The 19,629-nt window shown below is 40.9% G+C and overlaps 1 protein-coding gene across 4 annotated transcripts in view; it reads left to right on the top strand.

Moving 5' to 3' along the window:
* piezo1 (piezo type mechanosensitive ion channel component 1 (Er blood group)) overlaps positions 1-19,629 on the top strand; it is a 165,921-nt gene that overhangs the window by 23,883 nt on the left and 122,409 nt on the right. For all 4 annotated transcript variants that reach the window (XM_062961872.1, XM_062961871.1, XM_062961870.1 and 1 more), the window contains exon 2: positions 18,894-18,989. In XM_062961872.1, coding sequence (XP_062817942.1) covers positions 18,894-18,989 — 96 coding nt within the window. The remainder of the gene's footprint in view (positions 1-18,893; positions 18,990-19,629) is intronic.

Below are 19,629 nucleotides of genomic sequence, written 5' to 3'. Positions count from 1 at the left end.
GCTTGTTTTTTTGGACGTACTAAGAAACCCTGTATTAAAAAAAAATGCAGTTTTCCTATGTAAAATCTCTATCTTTTGCATCTTCCAAACACTTAGGGATTTTTATCAATCCTGAAGTGGATTTTTGCCTGGTTCTTGGAGAAGATCTTTCCCCAGACCATCCTAATAATAATAATAGTGCAGGTGGTCCCGGTGGTGATGGGCACACTGGGTGCTGTGCCAAAAGATCTCAGCCGGCATTTAGAAACAATAGACATTGACAAAATTACAATCTGCCAACTGCAAAAGGCCACCCTACTGCGATCTGTGCGCATCATCCGAAAATACATCACACAGTCCTAGACACTTGGGAAGTGTTCAACTTGTGATTTTGTGATACGAAATCCAGCATATATACAGTAGAGTCTCACTTATCCAACATAAACGGGCCGGCAGAACGTTGGATAAGCGAATATGTTGGGTAATAAGGAGGGATTAAGGAAAAGCCTATTACACATCAAATTAGGTTAGGATTTTACAAATTAAGCACCAAAACATCATGTTTAACAACAAATTTGACAGAAAAAGTAGTTCAATATGCAATAATACTATGTAGTAATTATCGTATTTACGAATTTAGCACCAAAATATCATGATATATTGAAAACATTGACTACAAAAATGTGTTGGATAATCCAGAATGTTGGATAAGCGAGTGTTGGATAAGTGAGACTCTACTGTATCTTGTTTGCTGTGTCATACAATATAATAATAATAATAATAATAATAATAATAATAATAATAATAATAATAATAATGCTTTATCTCTCCCAATGGAATTTTGGCATGGGAAATGCACTTTTCTCATGCAAAATCACTGTCTTTGCGTCTTCCAAAGTCTTTAGGGTTTTAATTCATCTGGAAATGGATTTTTGCTTCCTTCTTGGAGAAGATCTTTCCCTGGACCATCCAAATTATTATTAATAATAATATCTCACTTTATCTCTCCTGAAGGAGACTCGATGCAAACATTAAAACAGGATGAAATATAAACAGGGCTTTTAAAATATCCAAGTTAAAAACCATTCAAACATCATCAAAGTGAAAAACTCCTGGTTTGTTTTGCAATATCTGGGATATGTGTCTGCTTCGGTCGACCTTATAATTAAGGGTTTCGGGATCAATAGAAAGGCACCAAGGGAGTTTTATCTTTTTCCTTCCAAGACTGTGCCTTGATTCTGCTCCGGAAGGAGCAAGTCTGGCCTTGCCTGGCTCCGTATCTGCCTCCGAGATCTCGGGGACACAATGTCTTGCTTCCCTCCGTGTCCTTCTTTCAGGCCTGGATTACCTGCCAACTGCTTTGTCTCGTCGAACCAGTTTCTGACTCCCTTTTCGACATCCAAGGTTATTTTCAGCAAATGACAAGAAGCAGATCCAGCCTTAAGCAATCGCAGGGCTGCAGAACTACAAGGGGGCCTCAAAGGCCATCTAGTCCATCTCATATTCAAAAGGATCGTATTGATAAAGGGAACAAGCTTGTCGTCTCCGGATTCAAATGGCAAGACATTAGATTGGTTCTAAACATTAGGAAGTACTTCTTGACTCTAAACTGTTCAATAGTAGAATATGCTGATCTTTCGAAGTGCGATCTGTGCGGCGTTTTTCAACAGAGGCTCATGTCTATCTGTTGGGAAGGTTTGGATTGTATAATTAGCAGAATGAGAGTTGAACTAAATGACCTTTGGGTGCCCCTTCCAACTCTAGGATGTTGACTCTGTTAGAGACTCCTTCTCTGGAGGTTTTTAAGATGGATAGCTGGATGGCCATCTGTCCGGGGTGCTTAGATTGTGTCATCTTGCATTGCAGAATGGTGGAAAGAGCTAATAACGACTGCCACCAATTGTAAAGAACTATGAACGACTAACACCAATTTGGAAAGATGCAAAACCACCAAAGACTCAGGGAGGAGACCTTGGAATATATGCAACAGAGGCTTAGATGTTGGAAGAACAATAACAAGTTTATTCAGGCACAGAGCTTGGTGGTTACAATGTTGTTTCTCACTTGGAGGTATTCTTATTAACAGTTACAACACTAGAATGAGATGAATCAACTCTCTAAAGTGTCACTTCTTTTACTTAAAGTAGCTAAAACTTCTTCCTCTGCTACTTTTAAACCGTTACTTCAATGGATCTCTGTGAGTCCAGATGGGATTGGTTCCCAAAGTCTGAAACTTGGACTTTCCAGTGACTTTAAACCACAGTCACCCCTGTGATATACTGTCACAGATTCTCTGTGCCTTACCAGGACACAAACTACACTAAATAAGTCACCAAACTTACTCAAAATCGATTCAAAATGAACAATTGAGTCTCCTTGATCCCATCAACTTGGAATCAATCTTCCCTGTACCTCATCAGAGCACAGACTGACTTTCCTTTTTTAAACTCTGCACTTCTTCAACTGACCGGCAGTTGGCTCCGCCTACTTCTCCATGGCAACCAGACTCAGAAAGTGCTGAGATGCAATAACTGTAATACTTACCCTTTTAAAACATAAACACACAATTAAACATAACATCTGTAAACCAAAATTACAAATGGGTTGGACTGGATGACCTTCGGCGGGTCCCTTCCAACTCTAGGATGTTGAACCTGATGGAGTCTCCTCCTTTGGAGATTTTTAAGCAGAGGCTGGATGGTCATCTGCCAGGGGTGCTTAGATTGTGTTGTCTTGCATTGCAGAATGGCTTGGACTGGATGATCTTTGGGTGTCCCTTCCAACTCTAGGATGTTGAATCTGGTGAAGTCTCCTTCTCTGGAGGTTTTTAGGATGGATAGCTGGATGGCCATCTGTCAGGGGTGCTTAAATTGTGTCTTCCTGTATTGCAGAATGGGTTGGTTTCATGCTCATTGACTGCTGGTTTCATGCTCTCCAATTTTGAACCTTTGGCTACTAGTTTTGTGCTCTTTGGCTAACAAATCTGGCTACCTGGCTACTGGTTTCATGCTCTCATGTTCATTCTTTGACTACTAGTTTTGTGCTCTTTGCCTAACAAATCTGACTCCTTGACTGCTGGTTTCATGCTCTCCAATTTTTATTCTTTGGCTACTTGTTTATGCTCTTTGGATAACAAATTGGACTCATTGGCTACTGGCTTCATGCTCTCGAATTTTGATTCTTTGGATACTAGTTTCAGGCTCTTCAGGTTTAACCAGTCTGACTCTTTGACTGCTGATTTCACGCTCTCCAATTTTGATTCCTTGGCTACTTGTTTGGTGCTCTTTGGCTACAAATCTAATTCTTTGGCTACTAGTTTCGTGTTCATTGGCTGCTGGTTTCATGCTCTCCAGTTTTGCTTCTTTGACTACTAGTTTTGTGCTCTTCAGGCTTAATTAATCTGTCTTTTTGGCTGCTGATTTCACGCTCTCCAGTTTTGATTCTTTGGCTACTGGCTTCATGCTCTGTGGCTAACAAATCTGACTCATTGACTACTGGTTTCATGCTCTTTGGCTGACAAGTGTGACATTGGCTACTGGTTTTGTGCTCTCCAATTTTTGATTCTTTGGCCATTGGCTTCATGTTCTTTGGCTAACAAGTGTAGTTTCGTGCTCTCCAATTTTGATTCTTTGACACTAGTTTCGTGCTCTTCAGGCTTAACCAATCTGACTCTTTCGCTACTGATTTGACGCTCTCCAATTTGGATTCTTTGGCTACTACTTTCGTGCTCTTTGGCTAACAAATCTGACTCTTTGGCCACTGGTTTTATCCTCTCTAGACTAAACATGAAGGATAGATCACAGATTTCTCCTTCTCCAAGGGACAGAAAGCGGAGGGCAATGTCTGGGAGCTGTTCCGTCCTTTTGCAACCGGAGCCTGGCGCATTAGTTTCATGCTTGTTGTGCCAGCGCAGCTGTCCCAAGGCTTGGCCTTTGCTCTTAAAGAGACCCTTCCTTGCTGTCCCTTTAAGCACATACACTGCGGTACATGGCTTTGGGTGCGAAATGAAATGTTAAGCCTTACCACAATGTATTTGTGCCTTTGAGTGTTTGTTTTGGCTGCAGATTCCTTTTGTGTATGGAAATCTCAAGGGAGAGATCTCCAAAACTATTGTGCGGCAGGTTTATTTGTCCCTGGCAGCGACTCAAATTATTATTTCTTTCTTCTTTCCACAATTTTATGCGTCATCTCCAAGTAAGGTACATTCTTCCACATGTTTTGCAAGAAACTGTTTTACAAGAATTCCAAAAATTTGTAGCATTAGTGGATGAAATCGTCATTATTTTTTGGTGCTGTCAAGATGGCATCTTTATAGTTGTCTGGGCGATCCAATGGCAATTTTGGATAGGAAATGAAGCAAACTTGGGTACTTTCTGAGCCCCAACGCCTTGAGCATTTATTTGTGCTGTGGAGAGCTTTTCTCCTTTTGCAAACCCATCTCTGCTTGGGGTCTCGTCTCCCTCCTGCCTCTTTTTTTCCACCCAGGGAGGGTTGTATAAACACGGCCTGTGTTTGGACAGATTTCTTTCCATCGCTGCCTTTTTCCTGCTCTGTGTAACTTGGCAAAGGAAAGGCCTTGCTTTCTGCATCGTGTCTGGCGGAGACCTCATTGTCTGGGCGACGAATATGTGTAAACACAGGCATGGGCAAACTATGGCCCTCTGGGTGTTTTGGACCCCAACTCTCACAATTCCTAACTTGGCACCACTTTAACTGCTGTCGAATCCTGGGAGTTGTAGTTTTGCTAAGGGTACATCTGTGCTGTATAATGAATGCAGCTTGGCACCACTTCAACTACCATTGAATCCTGGGAGTTGTAGTTTTGCTAAGGGTGCATGTACGCTGTAGATTGAATGCAACTTGGCACCGCTTTAACTGCTATCGAATCCTGGGAGTTGTAGTTTTGCTAAGGGTGCATGTACGCTGTAGATTGAATGCAACTTAGCACCGCTTTAACTGCTATCGAATCCTGGGAGTTGTAGTTTTGCTAAAGGTGCATGTACGCTGTAGATTGAATGCAACTTGGCACCGCTTTAACTGCTATCGAATCCTGGGAGTTGTAGTTTTGCTAAGGGTGCATGTACACTGTAGATTGAATGCAACTTGGCACCACTTTAACTGCTATCGAATCCTGGGAGTTATAGTTTTGCTAAAGGTGCATGTACGCTGTAGATTGAATGCAACTTGGCACCGCTTTAACTGCTATCGAATCCTGGGAGTTGTAGTTTTGCTAAGGGTGCATGTACGCTGTAGATTGAATGCAACTTGGCACCACTTTAACTGCTATCGAATCCTGGGAGTTATAGTTTTGCTAAAGGTGCATGTACGCTGTAGATTGAATGCAACTTGGCACCGCTTTAACTGCTATCGAATCCTGGGAGTTGTAGTTTTGCTAAGGGTGCATGTACACTGTAGATTGAATGCAACTTAGCACCGCTTTAACTGCTATCAAATCCTGGGAGTTATAGTTTTGCTAAAGGTGCATGTACACAATAGATTGAAAGCAACTTGGCACCACTTTAACTGCTATCGAATCCTGGGAGTTGTAGTTTTGCTAAGGGTGCATGTACACAATAGATTGAATGCAGCTTGGCACCACTTCAACTACCATCGAATCCTGGGAGTTGTAGTTTTGCTAAGGGTGCATGTACGCTGTAGATTGAATGCAACTTGGCACCACTTTAACTGCTATCGAATCCTGGGAGTTGTAGTTTTGCTAAGGGTGCATGTACACTGTAGATTGAATGCAGCTTGGCACCACTTCAACTACCATCGAATCCTGGGAGTTGTAGTTTTGGTAAGGGTGCATGTACGCTATAGATTGAATGCAACTTGGCGCCACTTTAACTGCTATTGAATACTGGGAGTTGTAGTTTTGCTAAGGATACATGTACGCTATAGATTGAATGCAACTTAGTGCTGCTTTAATGGCTATCGAATCTTGGGAGTTGTAGTTTTGCTAAGGGTGCATGTATGTTGTAGATTGAATGCAACTTAGCGCCGCTTCAACTGCTATCGAATCCTGGGAGTTGTAGTTTTGCTAAGGGTGCATCTACATGGTAGAATAATGTAGTTTGGCACCATTTTAAGTGCCATGACTCAATGCTCTGGAATATTGGGAGTTGTAGTTTGACAAGGTCTTTATTTTCTGGAATAGCTCCTTTGGAAACTGCAAGTCCTATGACTCCATAGCATTGAGCCATGACAATCCAAGTGGTGCTAAACTGCATTAATTCTGTGGTGTAGACACACCCAAAGTCTGGCGTCGTCATGTACTGTGCATTGTAGTTCTGTGCATTGTCTTAAACCAGGCATGGGCCAACTTGGGCCCTCCGGGTGTTTTGGACTCCAACTCCCACAATTCCTAACAGCCTACCGGCTGTTAGGAATTGTGGGAGTTGGAGTCCAAAACACCCGGAGGGCCCAAGTTGGCCCATGCCTAGCATAGACAGTATTGGTTACTATAGAATTTCTTCTCTTTTGGTTCCCTGGCTAGAAAATAACCTTGTTTTGCAACTGTTTGTATGACTTGTAGCATCCATTGGCATCTTGGGGAAAGTGGTAACATACAATGGTTAACATGTACTAGGGACATTGCTGTTACTATTACAGTAGAGTCTCACTTATCCAACACTCACTTATCCAACATTCTGGATTATCCAACGCATTTTTGTAGTCAATGTTTTCAATACATCGTGATATTTTGGTGCTAAATTCGTAAATACAATAATTACTACATAGCATTACTTCGTATTGAACTACTTTTTCTGTCAAATGTGTTGTTAAACATGATGTTTTGGTGCTTAATTTGTAAAATCATAACCTAATTTGATGTTTAATAGGCTTTTCCTTAATGCCTCCTTATTATCCAACATATTCGCTTATCCAACATTCTGCCGGCCCGTTTATGTTGGATAAGTGAGACTCTACTGTATTACTTGACACACAACAAGATCACTATGCTGTGTGTTGCATTGGATCACACGTCGGAAGTGTCCGACAATGTATCGGCAAATAATGCATGCAGATCCGAGTAGGGTGGCCTTTTGCAGCTGACAGGTGGTAATTTTGTCAGCGCCGATTATGTTTAAGTGCCGGCCAAGGTCTTTAAGCAACCAGTGTGCTACCACTGGGACCCCCTTGCCTGGCTTGTGCCAGAGTCTTTGCAGTTCGATCTTTAAATCCTCGTATCGTGTTAGCTTTTCCAGTTGCTTCTCTTCAATCCTGCTTTCGCCTGGGATGATCAATACTTTTGTTGTGTTGTGTTGTGTTGTGAAAGACTGGAAACACTTGGCTGCTGTGAGTTTTCCAGGCTGTATGGCCATGTTTCAGTAGCATTATCTCTTATAATAATAATAATAATAATAATAATAATAATAATAATAATAATAATAATAATAATAATAATGATGTTATTTTTGTACCCCGCCACCATCTCCCCAGAGGGACTCGGGGCGGCTTACAGATATAAAACCAACATACAATATTATCAAATACAAAAACACACAAATAAATTTGAAAGGCATTAAAAATCACAATCATTCTAAAACACTTGAGAAACACAGCAATAAAAACATAAGATGACATTTCGCCTTTGTTTGTGCATATATACCTGTGGGATAATGTCCAGGGTGGGAGAAAGAACCCTTGTTTGTTTAAAGCAAGTGTGAATGTTGCAATGAGCAAGCTTAAATAGCATTGAGTAGCCGTGAAGCTGCAAAGTCAATCAGTGAGGGTATCTGCTTAGAGGTAGCCTGGTCGTTGTTGCCTGCAGGCCTCCTTTGCTTGCCAGTTAACACGTCTCGAACAAAGGATGCCTCCAGGCAACAACAGCCAGGCTACCTCTATGCCAATCCCCTCGCTGATTGACTTTGCCAACTTTGTGGCTACTCAATGCTAATCAAGCTTGCCAACTGCAACATTTATGCTTGCTTTAAACAGGCACGCATTCTTTCTCCCAACCTTGACATTATTCCATATATATATACAGTAGAGTCTCACTTATCCAAGCTAAACGGGCGGGCAGAAGCTTGGATAAGCGAATATCTTGGATAATAAGGAGGGATTAAGGATTAAACATCAAATTAGGTTATGATTTTAGAAATTAAGCACCAAAACATCATGTTATACAACAAATTTGACAGAAAAAGTAGCTCAATATGCAGTAATGCTACGTAGTAGTTACTGTATTTATGAATTTAGCACCAGAAAATCACGATATATTGAAAACATTGACTACAAAAATGCGTTGGATAATCCAGAACGTTGGATAAGCGAGTGTTGGATAAGTGAGACTCTACTGTGTGTATGTGTATATATATATATATATATATATACACACACACACACACACACACACACACACACACACACACGCACACGCATACACACACATACACACACACAAGTCAATCAGTGAGGGTATCTGCATAGAGGGAGCCTGGCTGTTGTTGACTGGGGGCACCCTCTGTGGAATTACATCCAGGATGGGAGAAAGAAAGAAAGTTTGAAGGAAGTGTGAGTGTTGGAAATTGGCGAGCTTGAAGAGCATCGAGTAGCCATGAAGCTGCAAAGTCAATCAGTGAGGGTAACAGAAACAGAATAAACAAATATATATAATACATACTTTGACTTTTATATATCGTATTTAGGTGATGGTGATGATGATGATAATGATTATAGGGTGACTTCTATGTGCTCATTGGTTTCTGCAAAAGCTACTTTCTTCCAGGTCCCCGAATAGAGAATAATATTTTTGTAACGGTTTAGGGTTATATGGCTTAATCATCAAAGAATATGTGCCATGTAGTGGTTAGCTGGCAAAAATGTTGTTGTTGTTGTTGTTGTTGTTACTCCGCTTTCCTCTCTTCTCAGGACAATAAAAACAATGCAATGCAATCCTTCACGAAGTTGCTTCTGGAAAGAATCAACAAACGAGTTCAGTCATTTGTCACTGGGTCAAAGTCTTCGAAAACCGCATGGCTTTCAAAGTCTGTTTGCAGTTTGGAGCCCAGTCTGTGCCAACTATGCCTTGGGCTGTTTTTTCCCCCAGAAGGCACAGAAATGGCATGTTTTCTTTGCAGGAGTATTATTCCGCATTCAGGAAAATACTGTTTTGTTTATAGAAAACACAGCTATGCAACTATATGCACACTTGGCACCCTATCAGTCTCCGACGACTGCATTTCCCATTATATTATTCTATCATTTCATTTTATTTTATTGTGTTATACTGTATCATCGTATTTTAATCTGTTATATTTTACTTATGTTTTTAATCATGTTTTATGTTTTGTTCCTTTGGGCTTGGCCCCATGTTAGCCTCCCCGAGTCAAGGAACTTTCCATGCAATGTTTTGTTGTGCCAGCTGTCAGCTCTAGTTTGTAGTGCGGTTTTCTTTTACTGATTTTTTTGTCTGCTGTGCTTTGAGGAGTTTCTGATTTTTGACTTCAATCAAAGCAGGTTCTTCACTTTGCTTTACATCTTCTGCCAGGGCATGTTCTTCTTCTTTAACTGCTTGTTTTACTTGCAAGAGTCCTCTGCCCCCTGATCTTCTAGGCAGATGATGATGATGATGATGATGATGATGATGATGATGATGATGATGATGATGATGATGATGATGATGATTATTACCTGACCTTCTATTCCACCCCGAATTCTCCTATAGTACATTTTGGCACTTCGTCCGGGCACTTTATTAAATGGTCTTACTAACTGTATACTTTGCACTTTTGTCCCGATTGGCTCCCAGTTTATCCTTTAGTGGTGATGTCTGCTTTATATTATTTTATCATTTCATTTTATTTTATTGTGTTATACTGTATCATCGTGTTTTAATCTGTTATATTTTACTTATGTTTTTAATCATGTTTTATGTTTTGTTCCTTTGGGCTTGGCCCCATGTTAGCCTCCCCGACTCAAGGAACTTTCCATGCAGTGTTTTGTTGTGCCAGCTGTCAGCTCTAGTTTGTAGTGCGGTTTTCTTTTACTGATTTTTTTGTCTGCTGTGCTTTGAGGAGTTTCTGATTTTTGACTTCAATCAAAGCAGGTTCTTCACTTTGCTTTCCATATTCTGCCAGGGCATGTTCTTCTTCTTTGACTGCTTGTTTTACTTGCAAGAGTCCTCTGCCCCCTGAACTTCTAGGCAGATTATTATTATTATTATTTTATTATGACACAGAAAACAAGATAGATATTATTATTATTATTATTATTATTATTATTATTATTATTATTATTATTATTACCTGACCTTCTATTCCACCCCAAATTCTCCTATATATTTCGGCACTTTGTCCAGGCACTTTATTAAATGGTCTTACAACTGTATACCTTGCACTTTTGACCTGATCATTTCATTTTATTTTATTGTGTTATACTGTATCATCGTGTTTTAATCTGTTATATTTTATCCGTTTTGATGATATTGTTTACTTATGTTTTTAATCATGTTTATGTTTTGTTCCTTTGGGCTTGGCCCCATGTTAGCCTCCCCGGGTCCCTTCGGGGAGATTGAGGCGGGATAGAAAAATAAAGAATTATTATTATTATTATTATTATCATTATTATTTTAATTATGACACAGCAAACAAGATAGATATGCTGGATTTTGTATCACAAAATCACAAGTCGAAAACTTCCCAAGTGTTTAGGACTATGTGATGTATTTTCGGATGATGCATGCAGATCCCAGTATTATATTATTATTATTATTATTATTATTATTATTATTATTATTATTATTATTATTATGACACAGCAAACAAGATAGATATGCTGGATTTTGTATCACAAAATCACAAGTCGAACACTTCCCAAGTGTCTAGGACTGTGTGATGTATTTTCGGATGATGCGCGCAGATCCCAGTAGGGTGGCCTTTTGCAGTTGGCAGATCGTAATTTTGTCAATGTCTATTGTTTCCAAATACCGGCTGAGATCTTTTGGCACGGCACCCAGTGTGCCCATCACCACCGGGACCACCTGCACTGGTTTCTGCCAGAGTCTTTGAAGTTCAATCTTGAGGTCCTGAGAGCGGCTGAGTTTTTCCTGTTGTTTTTCGTCAATGCGACTGTCACCTGGGATGGCAACATCCATGATCCAAACCTTTTTCTTTTCCACAACTGTGATGTCTGGTGTGTTGTGTTCCAGAACTTTGTCAGTCTGGATTCGGAAGTCCCACAGTATCTTTGCATGCTCATTTTCCAAGACTTTTGCAGGTTTGTGATCCCACCAGTTCTTTGCTGCTGGGAGGTGGTACTTGAGGCATAAGTTCCAATGAATCCTTTGGGCCACATGATTGTGCCTCTGTTTGTAGTCTGTCTGTGCAATTTTCTTACAGCAGCTGAGGATATGATCCGTGGTTTCGTCGGTTTCCTCGCACAGTCTGCATTTTGGGTCATCAGCTGATTTTTCAATCTTGGCCTGAATTGCCTTTGTCCTGATGTCTTGCTCCTGGGCTGCAAGGATCAGGCCTTCTGTCTCCTTCTTCAGGGTCCCATTCGTGAGCCAGAGCCAGGTCTTCTCCTTATCAGCTTTTCCTTCAATTTTGTCAAGGAACTTTCCATGCAATGTTTTGTTGTGCCGGCTGTCAGCTCTAGTTTGTAGTGCGGTTTTCTTGTACTGGTTTTTTGTCTGCTGTGCTTTGAGGAGTTTCTGATTTTTGACTTCAATCAAAGCAGGTTCTTCACTTTGCTTGACATATTCTGCCAGGGCATGCTCTTCTTCTTTGACTGCATTATTATTATTATTATTATTATTATTATTATTATTGACACAACAACATGGTCAGACTGGATTTCGTATCACAAAATCACAAGTCGAACACTTCCCAAGTGTTTAGGACTGTGTGATGTGTTGTTATTATTATTATTATTATTATTATTATTATTATTATTATTATTATTGACACAACGACATAGTCAGACACAGCAAACGAGATCTATATGCTGGATTTCGTATCACAAAATCACAAGTCGAACATTTCCCAAGTGTTTAGGACTGTGTGATGTATTTTCGGATGATGCGCGCAGCTCCCAGTATATTATTATTATTATTATTATTATTATTATTATTATTATTATTATTGTTATTATTATGTCCACACTGAAGAATTAATGCAGTTTGGCCCTCCTTCAACTGCAATGGGAGATGTAAAGGGAGAAGAATATTAAAGGAAACATGATTTAAGAAGGATGGGAACTGAAGGGAGATTTATGAGAGATCAAGGAGGCGAAAGCCTGGAAAGTTGCTACTGGAACAAACGGAGCACGTTTTCGGTTTGATCCAAATGCAAAATAATTCTCAGTTTGGCTCCTGGGTTTTGACACCATCGGATGGCTCTGCTGTTTCCTTCCGTGGAAGGGATTGTTGGCCTGTGACATGTAAAATAAACGGGGGGTTAGGGTGTCCCTTTCCCCAAAATAAAGGGGAAATCCAGCATCCAAAGACCAGATAATCTTCCATAATCCAGGCTCCGTTGGAAGTGAAAAAAGGCTCTTTGTTGGCCGGGGAGGAGGCATTTTTCTTCCATGACCTCACCCACTTTGCTGCTCAGAGGCTTTGGAAATACATCTCCCTTTTTCGGCCCCGCTTTTCCATTTGGAATAATGCTCAGAGCTTGTCCTGATGCGGACTCCGACTCCCAGCATCCCCAACATGGAGTTGTGTTCCCAAGCTAAAAAGCAATTGATCCCAGTGTCAGGATGCATCTACATTGTAGAATGAGTACAATTCGATGCTGCTTTAACAGCCAGGATCAAATACTCTGGGATCTTGGGAATTGTAGTTTTCAAAGGTCTGCAGCCTCCTCTGCCAAAGAAACTGCAGAATTAAAATGCAGTTTCGTACCTCTTCAACTGCCCTAGCTCAATCCTATAATATTTTTAATAACTTTATTTTTGGAATCCTGGGAGATGTAGTTTCCAAAGGTGGTTAGCTTCTTCTGCCAAAAATTGCATGCACACTGCAGAAGGGATGCAGTTGGGTACTTCTTTTGCTGCCAAAGCTCAGTGCTATGAAATCCTCAGTTGCCCTGGATCAATGCTATGGAATTCTGGGAGATGTAGTTTTCCAAGGTCTTTAGCTTCTTCTGCCAAAGAGTGCATCTACGCTGCAAAATGAACGCAGTTTGGTACCTCTTCAGCTGCCAAAGCTCAGTGCCATGGAATCCCCAACTGTCCTGGCTCAATGCTATGGAATTCTGGGAATTGTAGTTTTCCAAGGTCTTTAGCTTCTTCTGCCAAAGAGTGCATCTACACTGAAAAATTATAATGCTGTTTCGTACCTCTTCAACTGCCAAAGCTCAATGCTATGGAATCCTCAACTGCCCTGGCTCAATTCTATGCAATTTTGGGAAATGTAGTTTTCAAAGGTCTTCAGCCTCCTAGGCCAAAGAGTTGTTCTATATTGCAGAATTATAATACAGTTTGATTCTTCTTCAACTGCTAAAGCTCAATGTTGTGGAATTCTGGGAATTGTAGTTTTCAAAGGTCTTCAGCCTCCTCTGCCAAATAATGCATCTACACTGCAGAATTATAATACAGTTTTGGACCTCTTCAACTGCCATGGCTCAATGCAATAGAATCCTGGGAGTTGTAGTTTGCAAAGGCCTTTAGACTCCTCTGCCAAAGAGTGCATCTACGCTGCACAATGAATGCAGTTTTGTACCTCTTCAACTACCATATCTCAATACTATGGAATCCTGGGAGATGTAGTTTCCAAAGGTTTTTAGTATCTTCTGCCAAAGAGTGCATCTACATTACAGAATTATAATGCAGTTTTGGACCACTTCAATTGCCATGGCTCAATGCAATAGAATCCTGGGAGTTTTAGTTCGCAAAGGCCTTTAGCCTTCTCTGCCAAAAAAAGAGAAAGAGATAATTCTTGTGTTTTTGTTTTCAGTCATTTAAAAGCATGCAAAGGGTTTGGGTAACAAATCTTGCAATTATTTAAAAATTAACCCAGATGTGTTTCTCTCAATAGCAACAATTGTCATGTATGTGTGTGTGTATGTTCCGTGTTGCAACCCTGATCCAGAGCCTGAATGTTGCAATGGCACACAAAAGGGAACCCAGCCTTTTCCTCGTTGCTCGGGTTTATTTTTAGTCCAAAATTACAGTTTTGTTTGGGGCGAGGAAAAGAGACCAAAAGCTCATTTGTCTGGCTTTGAACTTTGGGGAGGAATTTGCAAGAAGGGTGTGATGCCTTTTATGTGCTTGGTCTCGTGGTGCATTTTTGGACAAAATCTGGCTCCCAGTATTTTAAAAACACTTCTAAAATCAGGACAGTAAATAAAGAGCAACACTCTGAAAATGGGGGAGTTCCAGACAGGAAACAATCAGGGGCAGCTAACACCTCCCAACAAAGGATTCCCCCATAGAATCATAGAAGAGACTTAATGTGCCATCTAATCCAACCCCCTGCCAGGAAGCAGGAAGTTTATATATTGTAATTTTTTATTGTATTTAATAGTTTTAATTGATTTTATGTGTTGTGGATATTGTTTTTGTGTGGGCATCGAATTGTTGCCATTGTTGTAAGCCACCCTGATTCCCTTCAGGTGAGAAGGGTGGGATACAAATGTTGGAAATAAATCATAATAAATAAATAATAAATAAAAGTTGCATTCAAAGCACCCCTGACAGATGGCCATCCATCCAACCCCAGTCAGGAAGCAGCCAGGCTTTGAATCTGCAAGGCCGTTCAATGCTAATCAAGATGGCCAATTGCAACATTTGCACTTGCTTCAAACAGACAAGAGTTCTTTCTCCCACCCTGGAGATCTATAAACCCCACTTGCCTAGTTTCCAACAGACCTCACAACCTCTGAGGATGCATGCCATAGATGTGGGTGAAACGTCAGGAGAGAATGCTTCTAGGACATGGCCAGACAGCATGGAAAACTCATAGCAACCTAGTGATTCTGGCCACAAAAGCCTTCGACAGCACATTCTCACTTGCTTAGTTTCCAACAAACCTCACAACCTGAAGATGCCTACCATAGATGTGGGTGAAATGTCAGGAGAGAATGCTTCTGGAACATGGCCAGACAGCATTGAAAACTCACAGCAACCTAGTGATTCTGGCCACAAAAGCCTTCGACAACACATTCTCACTTGCTTAGTTTCCAACAGACCTCACAACTTGAAGATGCCTGCCATAGATGTGGGTGAAACGTCAGGAGAGAATGCTTCCGGAACATGGCCAGACAGCCCGGTAAACTCACAACAACCCAGTGATTCTGGCCATGAAATCCTCCGACAACACAAGAACTATTATTATTATTATTATTATTATTATTATTATTATTATTATTATTATTATGACCCCCGAAAGCTCTCCGAATGGGATTGGCTTTGGCTCCGGTTTCTCTGCCGCCGTCTTTTCCTCGAACTCGGGGCCGTCCAAAGGGAACAAACACTACATCTGCCGACTCCCCGTTTGGTGCCAACTGGCTGGGAGGTTTCGCCACAGTCAAACCAAGGAAAAAAAAATAACAACCGCTTGTTTCAGGCAGGTTGACAAATTCCGAACCTGATTTTAGCAAAGAGAAAAACTGAAATGTGGAAAAATCCAAGCGAGGATTTCTTTCCACTCCTTCAATCTGTGTCTCTTTCTTGGCACTGCTTTGCTCCGTTTGTATTTATTTATGGCTACAAGGAACCAATTAGAGAATGAGTGCAGTTGAACATTATTCCAACCACCATGTCTCAGTGCTATGAATGCTCTACAATGCTGGGAGCTGGAGTTTTCTCAAGTCCCTAGCTTTGCTGGTGCCTCGCCTGACTACAACTCTCAGGACCCCATGGCATTGAGCCACTGTAGTTAACTGGGGCCAAACTGTATTCATTTTACAGTTTTAGCAAAACTACAACTCCTGGGATCCCACAGCATTGATCCATGACAACTCCCAGGACCCCATAGTATTTAGCCGTGACAGTTACAGCGGAATCGAACTGCGTTCATTCTTAGCACAACTACAACTCTCAGGACCCCATAGCATTGAGCCATGGCAGTAAATGCAGTATCAAACTGTGTTCATTCTTAGCAAAACTACAACTCCCAGGACCCCATAACATTCAGCCATGGCAGTTAAAGTGAGATCAAATTGCATTCATTCTTAGCAAAACTACAACTCCCAGGACCCCATAGCATTGAGCCATGGCAGTTAAAGAAGTATCAAACTGTTTTCATTCTTAGCAAAACTACAACTCCCAGGACCCCATAGCATTGAGCCATGGCAGTTAAAGAAGTATCAAACTGTTTTCATTCTTAGCAAAACTACAACTCCCAGGACCCCATAGCATTGAGCCATGGCAGTTAAAGAAGTATCAAACTGTTTTCATTCTTAGCAAAACTACAACTCCCAGGACCCCATAGCATTGAGCCATGGCAGTTAAAGAAGTATCAAACTGTTTTCATTCTTAGCAAAACTACAACTCCCAGGACCCCATAGCATTGAGCCATGGCAGTTAAAGAAGTATCAAACTGTTTTCATTCTTAGCAAAACTACAACTCCCAGGACCCCATAGCATTGAGCCATGGCAGTTAAAGAAGTATCAAACTGTTTTCATTCTTAGCAAAACTACAACTCCCAGGACCCCATAGCATTGAGCCATGGCAGTTAAAGAAGTATCAAACTGTTTTCATTCTTAGCAAAACTACAACTCCCAGGACCCCATAGCATTGAGCCATGGCAGTTAAAGAAGTATCAAACTGTTTTCATTCTTAGCAAAACTACAACTCCCAGGACCCCATAGCATTGAGCCATGGTAGTTAAAGAAGTATCAAACTGTTTTCATTCTTAGCAAAACTACAACTCCCAGGACCCCATAGCATTGAGCCATGGTAGTTAAAGAAGTATCAAACTGTTTTCATTCTTAGCAAAACTACAACTCCCAGGACCCCATAGCATTGAGCCATGGCAGTTAAAGAAGTATCAAACTGTTTTCATTCTTAGCAAAACTACAACTCCCAGGACCCCATAGCATTGAGCCATGGCAGTTAAAGAAGTATCAAACTGTTTTCATTCTTAGCAAAACTACAACTCCCAGGACCCCATAGCATTGAGCCATGGCAGTTAAAGAAGTATCAAACTGTTTTCATTCTTAGCAAAACTACAACTCCCAGGACCCCATAGCATTGAGCCATGGCAGTTAAAGAAGTATCAAACTGTTTTCATTCTTAGCAAAACTACAACTCCCAGGACCCAACAGCATTGAGCCATGGTAGCTAAAGAAGTATCAAACTGTTTTCATTCTTAGCAAAACTACAACTCCCAGGACCCCATAGCATTGAGCCATGGTAGTTAAAGAAGTATCAAACTGTTTTCATTCTTAGCAAAACTACAACTCCCAGGACCCCATAGCATTGAGCCATGGCAGTTAAAGAAGTATCAAACTGTTTTCATTCTTAGCAAAACTACAACTCCCAGGACCCCATAGCATTGAGCCATGGCAGTTAAAGAAGTATCAAACTGTTTTCATTCTTAGCAAAACTACAACTCCCAGGACCCCATAGCATTGAGCCATGGCAGTTAAAGAAGTATCAAACTGTTTTCATTCTTAGCAAAACTACAACTCCCAGGACCCCATAGCATTGAGCCATGGCAGTTAAAGAAGTATCAAACTGTTTTCATTCTTAGCAAAACTACAACTCCCAGGACCCCATAGCATTGAGCCATGGTAGTTAAAGAAGTATCAAACTGTTTTCATTCTTAGCAAAACTACAACTCCCAGGACCCCATAGCATTGAGCCATGGCAGTTAAAGAAGTATCAAACTGTTTTCATTCTTAGCAAAACTACAACTCCCAGGACCCCATAGCATTGAGCCATGGCAGTTAAAGAAGTATCAAACTGTTTTCATTCTTAGCAAAACTACAACTCCCAGGACCCCATAGTTTTGAGCCAGTTACAGCGGGATCAAACTGCATTCATTCTTAGCAAAACTACAACTCCGAGAACCCCGTAGCATTGTGCCATGGCAGTTAGAGCAGTATCAAACTGTTTATTATTAGCACAACTACAACTCCCAGGACTCAATAACATTGAGCCATAGCAGTCAAAGCAGTATCAAACTGTGTTAATTCTATAGTGTAGACACACACCATGCTGACACAGATTATGCATGTTAAATATAGATAACTAGCTGTGCCCGGCCACGCGTTGCTGTGGCGAAGTCTGGTGGTATGGGAAATAAAGTTTTGAGGAATTGGTGGTAGTTAAGGTCAAGGGTAAAGAGTCCTGAGAAATTGTTCAAATATCATAGACTACTCTATGTTGACTCCAGGTTGCATTTAAGTCTCTAAGATTGCAGTTTCTTGAAACATTATATTTTGTAAGATACTGCTGTGTATTTCAACAGTTGACTGTACTTTATTACTGTTGTATACACTTATGTGAATGTCGAATGTATAAAAAGGTAAAGGTTTTCCCCTGACATTAAGTCCAGTCGTGTCTGACTCAGGGGGTTGGTGAACATCTCCATTTCTAAGCCGAAAAGCCAGCGTTGTCCGTAGACACCTCCAAGGTCATGTGGCCGGCATGACTGCACGGAGTGCCGTTACCTTCCTGCCGGAGCGGAACCTATTCATTTACTCTCATTTGTGAAGCCTAACTCTGCCTGTCCCCTGGGCTGAGTGGGTTGCTAGGAGACCAAGTGGATGGAGCTTAGCCTTCTAACTGGCAGCAATTGGATAAAAACCATTATTCCTCTACCTCTAATTAGGACTTAATTTTCCTTTTCTTTTTGTTGTATGAACGTAGAGGCACGGATGAGGGATTGTGCTGCCAAGTTTAGTGTTTCTGGGGTGTGTAGTTTTGTTGTTTTGTCCTAGGCCAAAATTTCATTACCCTTTTATATAGATAGATTTGGACTGATTTCCACTCTTTCTTTCCTTCTTCCTCTCCGCAGCGTGCCTCTTCCGGTTCAACGCCCTCTCCTTAGTCTACCTTCTCTACCTGCTTCTCTTGCCGTGGTTCCTGGGTCCCACGGAACAGACTATAAAAGGTAAGGTGTGCATATTTATGGGGTTTTTATTCTCCTGTATACTGTAAGAATATTGATAAAATGGAGTGTAAATAATAATAATAATAATAATTATTATTATTATTATTATTATTATTATTTCTGGCCTATTGTGTTTAGATTCATGGCCTTGACATTCAGGCCATGAAGTTGCAAAGTCAATCCGTGATGGTATCTGCATAGGGTTAGCCTGCCCTCTGTTGCCTGGAGGCACCCTTTATTTGGGGCTGTTAACTTGGACTTGATTTTTTGCTGCCTTGATTCCGGTGGGTTTTTTTTAAATACAGTGGAGTCTCACTTACCCAACATAAACAGGCCGGCAGAACGTTGGATAAGTGTGTGTTGGATAAGTGAGACTCTACTGTAGTGGTAATCAAATACATTAAACAGAGGGTGCCTCCAGGAAACAGAGGGCAGGCTAACCCTATGCAGAGACCCTCACTTTGCAAATTTCATGGCTCCTCAATGCTAATCAAGCTTGCTAATTGCAACATCCACGTTTGCTTCAAACAGACAAAGGTCCTTTCTCCCGCCCTGGACATTATTCCAAAGAGATACAGTAGAGTCTCACTTATCTAACACTTGCTTATCCAACATTCTGGATTATCCAACGCATTTTTGT

Source organism: Anolis carolinensis, unplaced genomic scaffold (genome assembly GCF_035594765.1).
Source record: "Anolis carolinensis isolate JA03-04 unplaced genomic scaffold, rAnoCar3.1.pri scaffold_9, whole genome shotgun sequence".
NCBI classification, from domain to species: domain Eukaryota; kingdom Metazoa; phylum Chordata; class Lepidosauria; order Squamata; family Dactyloidae; genus Anolis; species Anolis carolinensis.
The sequence above is the reverse complement of the archived record's forward strand: the minus strand, read 5'-3'. Positions and strand labels throughout refer to the sequence as shown.